The 13,965-nt window shown below is 43.5% G+C and overlaps 1 protein-coding gene across 1 annotated transcript in view; it reads left to right on the forward strand.

Annotated features, from left to right (window-relative positions):
- ryr1b (ryanodine receptor 1b (skeletal)) overlaps positions 1-13,965 on the forward strand; it is a 162,794-nt gene that overhangs the window by 22,154 nt on the left and 126,675 nt on the right. The window contains 3 exon segments of the mRNA XM_080771534.1: positions 7,812-7,931; positions 8,797-8,898; positions 13,681-13,755. Coding sequence (XP_080627660.1) covers positions 7,812-7,931; positions 8,797-8,898; positions 13,681-13,755 — 297 coding nt within the window.

A 13,965-nucleotide genomic window follows, 5' to 3' on the forward strand; every position in this document is an offset into this window, starting at 1 on the left:
TCTGAGAGATTTTTTTTTTTCCAGAATAAGAAAAAGAAAAAACTGATGAACTAAGAATGTTTTGTATGGAAAGAAAAAACAAACTAATAAACTAAACTAAACATTTCAAAATATGTAGTTCCAGTGACCTCCCAGAAGCCAATATTTGAGTTAAAAATGTTCGCTCTGAAATATATATATATTCAAAGATTTGCGCCACATTTTCACGACTTTTCAAAAAATAGCAGACCTACAAGCTCGTAGCGCGCCACTCGGTGGCGCGCTATGAGCTTGTAGATCTGCTATTTTTCAATAGCTAAAGCATAACATAATGCTATAACATCAAAAGGGGTTCCCGGCCCCGAAATGGATTCAGGCACAGCGGAGACCTGCTGCTTTCCTTTCTCACGCGGTGTTGCCGTCTCTGGGGGACTTTATTTCAACCTGTTTGGGACAATAGGTATAGATGAAAGCTACATATAGCAGTATAGTATTCCTGCAGGACCAGACTTGAGAACCAACGGTTAGGGATTTGTTTTTGGCTGGACATGTTTTAGCTGGATGTGTATTTTCGACAGAAAATTGGCCCCAAATTCTAAACGTGAATTTGTGTGCGATCCGATCCGGCCCTCTTGTCCTAGTGTGTATACTATGTTGAGCAGAGCGCCCCCAGGGGTCTGTACTCGGCCCGATCTCCTTCTTCCCCCTTTTCACCTAATATAGCCAATATCAAGATATCTTTGCCGGTTTCCGGCTGAATTTTGTTCGCCTATTTATTTTGACATCATGGCCAGAATATATAGGGACACTATATGGTTAAAACCCATTTAGACCTGAGCTGGATTCTACAAAAATGTCTTTTAAATCCTGATAGTTTTCTGGAAAAACCTGTGTTTTTATATCAGTGGTTCTCAAACATTTTCACGTCAAGGACTCCCAAAACTATATGAAATTGGCCACCGGTCGACCCCCACCTGAAAATATGTTGTTCCAGGGACCCCCCACGATTTTTCAAAAATACTCGTAGCGCGGCACTCGAGCTTGTAGATCTGCTATTTTTCAATAGCTAAGGTTAGAACAGAATTCCGTTAAAACACACTTTAAACTGCAGCCAGCTATAGCATGCAGAGTGAGACCGTGTTCCGTGTCGGTCGGTGTATATGTATACTGTCTATATAGATATTCTTCTGAACAGCATTGAGTCATGTGAAACGCCTGCATGTAAAACGGCTGTATATCGTTTGGTCGTTTGCAGACGACCGGCTAGCAAAAAGAGTGTCATCCGATCGTCGTAGGTTCGTCTCAGAGCAGTGAGTCACTGTGTCCCCCTTTTAGCCCCCCGGGCGGGCCGTCGTCCTCGAAGCCCCACATGCACAGTCCCATATCTCCTTATCGGGGGGGGCCGGCTGGCTATATACTCCATGACTGGTTTCTCTTCTCACTGTCCTTCGAAAACACTGCCTGCCTGCCTGCTCTAGTCTGCACTCTGCACACACACACACAGCCCCAGTTCAGCCTCGTTCGGCCCAATTCAAGACCGATTTAGATTCGTATTATCACCCCCCGCCACAACATGGGCTTATATTAACTCCACAGCCTCTCACTGCTTTGAGAGAGAACGGTCGTTTTTATAGGGGGTCTGAATTCAGTCAAACTCGCGAGGAGGAAGCGAAGTGGAAACATTCTGCACATTATTGGGAGCAGCAAATAGCTATTGTTGTGTTTTCCGAAGGCTGTTTTGCTTTTTAAGGTCTCTTTCTCTCTCTCTCTCTCTCTCTCTCTCTCTCTCTCTGCCACTGTGACATTGTTGAAAGTGCTCTTGGTGATGTCATCATGATGTAATCTTGCAACAAAAACCTGTAAACTCTTCATTTCCATTTTGTCAGCCATTCAGTTGAGGTTTTTTTTTTTAATCATCTGGGATCCCCCCCCCCCCCCCCCCAAATAATTTGGCGACCCCCCCCCCCCCCCCCCCGAGGGGTCACGACCCCCATGTTGAGAACCCCTGTCCTATATGTTTTCAACCAGTGGACCAATGGTCCTTGAAGGGGATTCCAGGTGTTCCCCATGAGCTAAATGATTGAGAGTTGGTAGTGTAACCAAATGGACCCTTATAGATCTTTAACTCTTTTTGGTTTAATTTTACGCTCTCAAGAGTTAAACTATTGTTAAACATCTGTCTACACAATTATATAGTGTATAATATTGTTATTTTGTTATCAACATTTGCCAACAGCATGGCATTGTACACAAAAAAATTATCTAACGACAACAAAGAATTCTTTAGTTTTGGGTCTGAGAGGCTAAATCTCATCAAATGGTGGTCCGCGGCTAGAATGCTGAATAAATGACCCATTTTGGGGCGGGGACCCTTTTTTGGTGTTTTAAGCATCATGTTATGCTTTAGCTATTGAAAAGCTCGGGGGCAAAACGGGATAATGGGCCGTGCCCGTGATATGAAAAGGCCACCGTCATTATAGATGATTGATGGCGTACAGGGCAGGCTGGCCACACTGATTATAACCGCATACACCTGTGTATGGTTGTTGTGGTCGGGCATGGGAACCAGCCTGTACTTGAGGAAGTAGCCAGAAATGAAATGTAAGCTTACCATAATCACACAGTACACATTATTCAAGTCATATTCAAGGATTTTAAACTAACTCCAGTCACTTCAGTTCAGCACAGCTGAGGTGTCGTTGACACTCGTTAATACTACTACTGCATCAAAGGCAACTGTGTCAAATGGAACTACACCTAATGTAAGAATCCTTCAAAGCCATTACACGACCCTCTCTGGTAGGATATTATATAATGTTTTGTTTGCATTGTTGGAAATATCTAGGCTATACACTTGGTTGCTAAAGTCCATATGAAAACAATTATGACTGAATTCATTTAGATGAACTGGGAATATTTGAATGAGAATCAATTTGTCGTTTTTTAATCGAACCGAGAATCGCTTAGATCTTTGAAAACGTGTGTTGGTTTTGTCGTTTTTGGGCCGGAAAAAAAGGAAGAAGAAACAACATCGCACTTGTGTGAAGTGAGCGGCGCTCATCATACATCATCATCGTGCTCAGCCAATCAAAGTCATCGATTCTGTGCTCATATACGGACAGAATACACACAAAGCTGTGCATATAGGTGTGGCTAGTATAGGGACCCTCAAAAAAAGAGATTTAGGATGTGGTTGTTTCAGTTTCTCCTTGTTTCTGTTGCATAGCATCGTGTGGCGTTTCTTGACACTGAGTGTATTTGCTTATTGCCAAAGCATAGGGCTGGATTGATATGATATGATATGATATAGTACTTTATTGTCAGTTCACACTGAAATTTGTCTTGCGACACAGCAGCCAAGTATGCAGAAACACATATACAAACACAAAGAACAAGACAATTTACATACATAAAGACATGAGCAATATCCACCGCTTAGATTATTCTGTGGCTACTACATCTCCTGATTAAGCCTCAAGGTCGACTGGTAGACAAAGGACCTCTTTAGTCTGACCTTATTGTATGCTGGTACACCACATTTGTGACTTTGTGTCAGTGTTGTTTTCGTAGACTAATACTATGACTTTTTTTCGCCGACTACCTCTTTTTTACTGACGAAAACTAAATAGAAACTAAATTAAAACTAAGCTAAGATGACTGAAACTACCCAACCTCTTATAGACACTGTAAACGTACACAAAGAGAAAACCCCTAATTGCTCTCAATGTGCAGGCTGGTGCCTTTCATGCCGGTATCTTCCGCTGTGTGAATGGGTGAATGTAATGCACAGTATGTGTAATGAATGCACTTAGGATAAAAGTGTTATATAAATGCACCATTTACGTGTTTTCATTTTTTAAATTTAGGTTGTTAGGGGCACGGTGGCACAGTCGGTAGTGCTGTCGCCTCACAGCTAGAAGGTCCTGGGTTCGATTCCCGCTCGGGACGCTGTGGGTGCTGGCGGCGTGTTTCCTCCTCCGCGTCATCAGTGCCCATACCCGAAGGTGGGGTTGGCGAAAGGGCCTTTCTGTGTGGAGTTTGCATGTTCTCCCCGTGTCCCCTAGGGTAGATACCCTCACAAAAACATGCAGTAATCCTGGTCTCTAAACTGCCTCCCCCTGGCCAGCTGGGGCGCCTGATGGAGGGGAAAGGAACTGGTTGGAATAACGTGTTCCTTCCACGCGCTACGTCCAACCAGGGAAACTCCCCCTGTCAGGTGTAAAGGAGCAACTTGGACACTCAAGCATGAAGGAAGCATGAGATAAGTCCGTTGCTCTCCCCAGGTTGGCGGAGGGTGTGTAGAGCCCAGGATCACATTAGATGATTGACACAGGGGTGAAAAATGGGTTACAAAATCGTGGGTTAAAAATATAAAAAAAAAAAAAAAAAAATTAGGTTGTTAGTTAGGCTTATGGTATTTGTATTTATTTATTTGAAAGGAAGTTGCATATTGTATGTTGCATTTTCAGTTTCTGCATGGTCATGTTTACATGAGATCATGTTACAATTGATTGAATTATCGTGCCGTTTATGAGACAACTTGTGTCTCACAAATAAACACTGTAATTATAAGTATTATTTATTTTGTCCTGCATATAGTGCGGGCTATTCAAAAAATCACACAATACTAGTATACTAGTGTATATATCATGATGCATTATGATTATTATATGATGCATAGTATTGGTTATTTCAGTTGCATATTATGGTATTTTTGGTGCCGGTATGTTCCTTGTGGACCAGAGTGAAGGTGGAGGGAGAGAGAGATAGAGAGAGAGAGAGAGAGAGAGAGAGAGAGAGAGAGAGAGAGAGAGAGAGAGAGAGGAGGACATGGGGCAAGTTGCTCCACTTTTCCCAGAGAACAAGGGGACACGCAGCGGGACACGACGCAGAGACGTTTCTAGGCTGAGGAGAGATAAATGATAGCCCTGACTCGAGGAAGAGAGGTGGCACAGTGACGCCTGAGCCAAAGGGCCTCTGGGTGCACAGAGAGAGAGAGAGATAGAGACGGAGAGGGAGAGAGAGAGATAAATAATAGCCCTGACTCGAGGAAGAGAGGTGGCACAGACAGTGCCAAAGGAAAGGCAGCAGAGGCCTCTGGGTACACAGAGAGAGAGATAGAGAGAGAGAGAGAGAGAGAGAGAGATAGACGGAGAGGGAGAGAGTGGGAGGGAGTTATGAGTGTGTGTTATGAGGTCAGCGACCCGGCATCACTTTCCATCCTGTTATGTGTAGGCTACTGTATAATGGGCACACAAACTAGTCCCGCACTGCACTCCCATTCACAACCTGTAGGTAAATGATCATGTACATGAGACAACGTGTGTGTGTGTGTGTGTGTGTGTGTGTGTGTGTGTGTGTGTGTGTGTGTGTGTGTGTGTGCGCGCTACAAGCTCATAGCGCTACGAGCTTGTATAGGTCTGCTATTTCTTTTGAATCGTGAAAATGTAGTGCAAATCTTTGAATATTTATTCTTTCAGAGCAAATGTTTTTTAAACGTTTTAAAACTTTAAATGCTTCGGCATGGAACTACATATTTTCAGATGGGGGGGTCGACTCGGCGGCCAATATTACATAATATTCTTGGGGGTTCTTGACATGACAATGTTTGAGAACCAACTGACATAGAAACATTTTCCGAAAACAGGATCTAGAAGGCATTTGTATTGTAGAATCGTTCCCAGCAGTGACGTGTAGACTCCGTGGTGGAATTGAGGAATTGAGGAATTAGACCTGAATATGTACAGTATATATTCGCCTGGTCAGATCGTCCCGTTTGTATACTGCGCCAGGTCGCGCCGCGCCCGTTCGCCCAATTCTCGTCTTTGGCGTTGACTTTGTGTGTAATCGCGCTGCTCTAACCATCCAAGTCTGAACACACCTTAACCCATTCTGACCTGAGATCAGATTCTACAAATGTCTTCCACATTCTGACAGTTTTCTGAAAAAGCTATGTTTCCATGTCAGTCGTTTTTAAATTTTTCAAAAATAGCAGACCTACAAGCTCGTAGCGTGCCACTCGGTGGCGCGCTACGAGCTTGTAGATCTGCTATTTTTAAATAGCTGCCTTTTCCTCTTCTACGCAATGCAGATCAGGCATTCAAATGCTAATCTTAATTGTTTTCACCTGCCAGGTATAGGGTTGGGTATGCATACTGTAGTACTCTGTATGGCTACTTGTTCACAATGAAAAGGAGTAGCCTAGCTATACCAGTTGACTCAGTGCAATCACATGCCATTCAAACATGCTCTTCTGTTTTTAATCTAATCTAAACACAATGTGACATGATTAAAAAGTGTTATACTCAAAAGTGTTTTAGAACCTAAAACGCTTGGGTTTATTGTGAAACGAAAAAAACAAAACAACAACTTCTTTCCCCCGCGGGACTGGACTTCCCAGGGCTAAATTGGGTTAACCGAAAGAGGAAACAAAAAGATATATAGGTATAGGTTTTGAAGTCATGAAAATACAGTAGTTGTAAAGGCCTATTCATAGTCTGGATTTTCGGTGGTGAGGTGACCACCGCTCCGGTGGTGAGCTGACCACCGGAGCTGAAATAACGTTGAGCGGTGGTGAGTAAAAACAGAGAGAAGGGCTGGAGCGGTGGCGGTGGTTTGCTCTTCACCATGGCTGGTGACGTCATGTTGTAGTTCGGTGGTCACCTAATCACCGAAAATCCAGACTATGTATGAGCCTTTACTGTCTGTAACATAAAAAGAGCTGGAGGGGCGGGGGGTGGAGAGGAGAAGGGAAGTCAGTCAGGTTGTTAAGTGATATAATAGTTGAGCACAGGCGGCAGCTGGCGATGCAGGGTGTCAGGTGGGGGTGGGTTCAAATTGGGGGGAGAGAGAGACAGAGAGAGAGAGAGAGAGAGGGGGTGTTTATTGCTACGCTTACATCAGCCTCTGATGGCGCCGGGCCACAAATTACTCTCTGTTAGCATCCTGTTGCTCTGTCGACCTGCCTGCAGGGAGCCTTTCTTTGTAGGGTCGCATGGGACACATTTTATGTTAGCTTTAGCGTTAGCATAGCACATGTTAGCATTCTGTTGCTCTGTCTGTCGACCTGCCGCCTGGGAGCCTTTTGTATAGTGCTCGGAGGGTCGCATGGGACACATTTTTATGCGTCCCTTAATTTCTTTGTGAAAATAGAAAGTTGAAAGTATACCTACTATTAGTGCTGTCTGATAGAAGTTATATCTTTTATCTGTTTGACCAGTACTGATTCAAACAGAGAAAAAAAAAAAGGTAAAAGCTGGCCTGTGGCGGGGGTTCTGTTCTGATTAGATTGTTGCCATGCACACACAGCTGAGAATGAAAATATAGTCTTATATCAATATTGCAATGTTGCTCAACCTTTTTTTATTATGCCCATATATATGGGTACAGTACAGTACAATATTGGAAGTGTGTGTGTGTGTGTGTGTGTGTGTGCTTGTGCGGTACTGCATACATAACCAACACAGTCCTCAACAGCCTTGCTCACCTCCCGCTCCCTCGGGTCCAGGCAGGGGTGCCGACCTCCTAGACTTCTCCAGGGTCAAGCATTGGACCCCCGGGGTATGGGGTGATAATAGTGATAAGCCAGACTCAAGTCACACACTGTCGTGTGGCAGTCCATTTCTTTTTGGCTAACGGCTGATTCGCGTCTGGCTTTATAGTCCAGCCAGGCTATAGACATGACTGCAGGGCCTTTTCTTTTTAGGAACTCTCTCCCAACTCGCATCAATGCTGCCCCCCCAACCCTCTCATCTCTTAAAAACTGCTGCTTAAGTGCCAAGTAAAGCGTCCATAAGTCTGATGTTGTTGTTGTTGTTATTCTTTGTCTCCAGGATGATCAGATTGTTCTACAGTGCACTGCCTCCGTGCTGAAGGAGCAGATCAAACTATGTCTTTCCTGCGAGGGCTTTGGAAACCGCCTGTGTTTTCTGGAAACCACCTCCAATGCCCAGGTAAGAGAGAGAACACAGTGGTGGTGGAAACCTTGTTTAAGTCCTAAAAGCGTTCCTGTTTTTTTATTATTATTTTCTAAAACATCTTAAAAAAATAGCCAATGCTTGTAAATGTGCTATTTACACATGTTTTTTGTTGTGCAACACTCTTGTGTGATGAAAAGTAGTAGGGCGTTCGTTTATGGAGAAACATACAAATTGGAACACACACGCACACACACACACACACACACACGCACACATGCACACATGCGCACACACACACACACACACACACACACACACACACACACACACACACACACACACACACAGGCACACACAGGCACACACACATTGCTATATATCGTTGCTATTGTGGGGGGCCTTTGAGACCTTTTATCTCTCCGTCTTTCAACTTTTTAATGTTTTTTCGTAAATGATCTGATGATGTATTCTGATAGGACAGAATATATGTTCATCACTTGATTGGATGATTGATCACACCTATGTCAAACATTTAAATTTGAATGATAACTCATGGGAGTTGTAGTTCTCAGTGAAACTACAAGGCACCCAAAGACAACAAGTGTCCATTTAGACAAGAGGAAACATCACGAGGAAAGAAAAATTACAATTATTTACAAACGAAGTAAACAAAAAAAAACAGAATAAACAAAAGCCAATAATGCAAACGAATGCAAACATCAGGCACATAGCCATCATAAAGCAAAGAGCAAATGTAATCTTTTGTTATCTGTTTATAGAACAACACTCATATTGAAGTCTTCATTGAGGCCTAAGGGTTGTAAACTTTCTAAAGTGTGGATCCAATGTATATGAATTATGAATCTCTAAAATGTATGCATGGTGTTGTTGTTGTCAGAATGTGCCTCCAGACCTGGCCGTGTGTTCGTTCATCCTGGAGCAGTCTCTGTCGGTGCGAGCGCTGCAGGAGATGCTGGCCAACACCATGGACCTGATGGAGGTACGTAGAGCTCCGATACCGTCAACGTGCAGCGGTGGCTTAAGGGTTAGAGGAGCGGCCTTGTTGCCGAAAGGTTGCCGGTTCGATTCCCCGAACGGGTAGGAACAATCTGGGTGGGGAAGTGATTGTCCCAACACCGCTGAAGTGCCCTTGAGCAACTGCTCCCCCTGGAGCTGCTTAGTGGCCAACAGTATAAGACTGTGGTTGTACTGGTCAGCTCCCAGATTCTGTAACCCATTTTTCACCCCTGTGTCAATTATCTATTGTGATCCTGGGCTCTACACACCCTCCGCCAACCTAGTCCCCATATATGGGGGACAACCTAACAACCTAAAACATGAACCAATTGGTTGAAAAAAACCCAAAACAAAAGTAAAAAAAAAAGGTTGAGAATCACTGCTATATATGACGGTCGTGTTTGTAGGAAGAGTGTCATATTCGCTCCTGTTAAGCTTCTTAGTTTCATCCACACGTACAGTGTTTTGGAGAGTTGTGCGTATATGCACTGATGCAGGCTTTCCTTCCAATACAAACACTAATACTACAGCAGCTCATTGCACAAAATGAACCCTGTTTCAGCTGCTTTCCTTTTTTTTTATATATATATTTTTTATCCCACGATTTTGTAACCCATTTTTCACCCCTGTGTCAATCATCTACTGTCATCCTGGGCTCTACACACCCTCCACCAACCTGGGGAGAGCAACGGACTTAACTCATGCTCCCTTCATGCTTGAGTGTCCAAGTTGCTCCTTTACACCTGACAGGGGGGAGTTTCCCTGGTTGGACGTAGCGCGTGGAAGGAACACGTTATTCCAACCAGTTCCTTTCCCCTCCATCAGGCGCCCCGGCTGGCCAGGGGGAGGCAGTTTAGAGACCAGGATTACTGCATGTTTTTGTGAGGGTACCTATCCTAGGGGACACGGGGAGAACATGCAAACTCCACACAGAAATTGCCCTTTCGCCAACCCCGCTGCTTTCATATTGGGTTGGAAGGAAAACCTGCATGCAGGTACAGATGAGACAAGAAAGACAAAAGACATCGAGCATGTGGAGTTGATGTTGATGTTGATTGAAAGACAAAACCAGGCCAATGTCTAACCCATTGTTCTGATGTGAGGGGATCAGTTGTATAACATGGCATATAACATAAATCCTCTGTCTTCTGTGAATTTCCCCGCGAAATGTTGACGGCGTCAAAAGCAAATGACGTGACAAAGAAATATACAGAAAACATAAATGTAATAATTAGTGATGCACCGAATATTCGGCCGCAGAAAATATTCGGAAGAAAATGGCAAAAAAAAAATGCATTTTCGGTCCTATTCGGTTTTGGCCCGAATAGACAGAAAATATATCACCAAATAGTGTATGCAATTAATGCATTAAAAAGAGCTGCATGGACCCATAATAGTGATTATTATTTAAGCTAAGTTTTGCCATAACCATTTATTTTGCCATAAATCAATTCGCTTTAAGGTACGGCCATGACAGCAATGGTATAGGAAAAAAGATATATAATATTAATCATATTCGAATATTCGGTATTCGGTTTTCGGCCGACTGTTTCCTATATTCGGTATTCGGTTTCGGGCCAAGAATGTCCCTTTCGGTGCATAATAACGTTGACCTATACTTACTCCCGGCTAGGGTCCATTTGGTTTCATCTAAACCCAGCTGACCGCTGCCCACAAGGGGGCGCTGTGGCGCACGTACGGGTCTTGTGTCTCGCGTCTTGCTCAAGGACACTTCGACCATTCGTCATATTCAACACACTGTTGGCCAGGCCAATCAAAACAATGGGATTTTAGGTTGAAAATCGTTGAAGGTGTTCCTATAACTTTGCTATAGATAAGATGGGCAAGTTATTCGTGGCTTTTCCATGCCTGCTGTTTTGTCAATATTCCTTTTTTCCCCCCCCGTTTCCGCTATCTTGCCGAACAGGTTGATTTGGACAAATAGGTATGTCTCTACATTAACCCATTCTGAACGGGAACCCATTTCGGTGTTAGCGTCGTGTTATGCTTTAGCTATTGAAAAATAGCAGATCTACAAGCTCATAGCGCGCCACCGAGTGGCGCGCTATGAGCTTGTAGGTCTGCTATTTTTTGAAAAATCGAAGAACGACTGCCATTTTTTAGAATCTGATCTCAGGTCAGAATGGGTTAATCAGACCAGTGTGTGTCCAGTGGAAACCTCGTATGAATCTGATCTCAGGTCAGAATGGGTTAAGTGTCTCATTATCCTGTAGCCTGCAGCGTATCCTCAATCCAACCAGTAGGCAAATCAACCAGCCTTATCTGTACAACAAACCTCTCCATCGCTGCTGGTCGTGTCTGCTTCAATGAAATAGTGTCAACATTCACAAGTCATTTTTATTTCAACCCAATTAGACCTGAGGCCTCTTAAAACCTAACCTATAGAGCTTTCTGAAAACCTAAAAGAGGACGAGTCTCCACAGGCGTATGCAGAACTTGATAGGGTGACACTTTTCTCCGTTCATTTTCCTCATAGACATTTCAAAAAGTATTTATTTAAAGACCTTTAAGCCAACTCTATTTCATAATATTTCGGGCTGAACAAATAATCTTTTCTTGGTCAAAAATATTGTGTTTGTTGTCATGATTTGTCACAACAAGAGTTGGCTTTGTACGACGCTTAAAAGGTCTTTAAATAAATACGTTTTGAAATGTCTATGGGGAAAAATGCATTTCCTTCCTTTTCCCTCAATAAAAGCTCTCGTAGCCTGTAGCTTTTATTGAGAAAAATCGGTTTGAGGGAAAAGGAAGTTGCCGCCTGTTGTTCCTGCCTGTCGACTACAAAACAATACTACAACATGACGTAATGATATCATCCGCTCCTGACAGGATCATATACCCTAAATGAAATGGTGCCCAGGCTACATAATAGCTATAGCACTCATTTCGTATTAACACTAACTAAGTCCATAAAGCCGCAATAGACTTATAACGGCAGAGCGCGGACTGCTCTCCTCGATCAGATACGAGACAAAAGTCTGTTTAGCATTTGGTTTAGAACCCATTTCGGGCGGGAACCCCTTTTGGTGTTAGCATTATGCTATGCTTTAGCTATTGAAAAATAGCAAGATCTACAACTACAAGCTCGTAGCGCGCCACCGAGTGGCGCGCTACGAGCTCTTGTAGGTCTGCTATTTTTGAAAAATCTGTTTTTCAGAAAACTGTCAGGATGTAGAAGACAATTTTAGAATCTGATCTCAGGTCAGAATGGTTTAGCTGGGGGAGGGGGGGGTGTTAGCAAGCGCTTTATGGGCCTTGCGTTATCGGGGCTTGTTCAGCAGCTCCTGGCTTTAGCCGCGGTGGAGCCCAGGCTGTCTGTGTGTTGGCCTGGCTGGCCTTTTCCACTGACTGTGACTGTGGATGAGAATAGCATGGCATGTAGCCCAGTGGAGAGTCCCTACTGCCTGCCTCAAGCATAGGGGAAACCCAACACCTCCCAAAACACACACGCACGCACGCGCACACACACGCACGCACACACACACACACACACACACACACACACACACACACACACACACACACACACACACACACACACACACACACACACACACACACACACACACACACACACACACACACACACATACACACCTGTCCCAGCTGAGCCTATACTGCTAATGTGGATAATGGTTAAGCCCATTTAGGCCTGACGTCGAAATTTACGAAAAAAAATCTTTTAAATCCTTTAGATTTAGTCGACTAAAATATTATGATATTTAGTCGACTAAAACTGGACTAACACTAAAACATTCCAGGTGACTAGTAAAATGTGACTAAAACTAAAGAGAAAACCATTCAAGAGATTCATGATGACTAAAACTAAAATCTAAAAATGTGCTGCCCAAAACAACACTATATGGGTAGCAAACCAATGGAGTCTGATAATGATGTTTTTGCTACACGAACCATGTATTTGCCTGTACGTTTTATTATAATGGTGATTCCCTGAGGCGTGTCTTTGGTCTTGGTCCTTCTCAACTAGTGTACTGTGTGTCCCATGTCTTGTCTGCCCAGGTTGTGTCTGGGACCTGTAGTAGAAAGAGCCAAACGTTGATTGAAAAATAGCAGACCTACAAGCTCGTAGCGCGCTATGAGCTTGTAGATCTGCTATTTTTTTCAATAGCTGACTTATGTCTGCAGACATCATGCACAGTGTCAAAACAATTCTTATTTAAATTATTGGCCTGACGTCGAAATAAAAATAAAAATAAATCTTCTAAATCCTGACAGTTTTCTGAAATACCTCATGTTTCAGTTGTGCTCAATATTTCATGTCAATGACCCCCAAAAATGATATGTATTAGAACATTAGAAAAATCGTAAGTCGAAAAATCGTAAATCGAAAGTGTGGCGCAAATCTTTTGAATATATATTCTTTCAGAGCGAACGTTTTTAACTCAAATCTTTGCTTCTGTCTGTGGGGGTGGGGGGGTCCCTGCACAACATATTTTCAGAGGGGGGGTCTGCGGCCAATTACATAATAATTCTGGAGGTCCAGAAGGCGGAAATAGTTTGAGAACCACAGACATAGAAAACCTAGGTCTTTCACAACGCTGTCATGATTTTATAGAAGGCATTCGTAGAATCGTCCTCTGATCTAAATGGGTTTAATAGTGCGCAGACTTTTAACCCTTTCGACTTTGCCGTTGGTCTTGCAACGGCACGGCACCTCATTTGGACGGATCACGTGTTGAACGCTAAATAATCCTGTGTTCTGTTCTGTTCTGTTCCTCTGCAGTCTTCCCAAGGCGGAGGCCATCGCACCTTGCTGTACGGACACGCCATTCTCCTGAGACACTACCACTCGCGCATGGTGAGTTGCTCTTTTCACAACTCTTTTTGAGATGAGATATACAGTAACATAAAGAAAATGGTCTTGGACTGTGTACCCTAGACCCGGCATGTGTACACACAACAACATACAGTACAGACTGTATAAGTATACAACTCAACCTGCAGGGACATTGCTTTATGGTCCTTTAACCCATTCTGTTAGCATCATGTTATGCTTTAGCTATTGAAA

Source organism: Protomyctophum bolini (genome assembly GCF_963924005.1).
Source record: "Protomyctophum bolini genome assembly, chromosome: 9".
Taxonomy (NCBI): Eukaryota; Metazoa; Chordata; class Actinopteri; order Myctophiformes; family Myctophidae; genus Protomyctophum; species Protomyctophum bolini.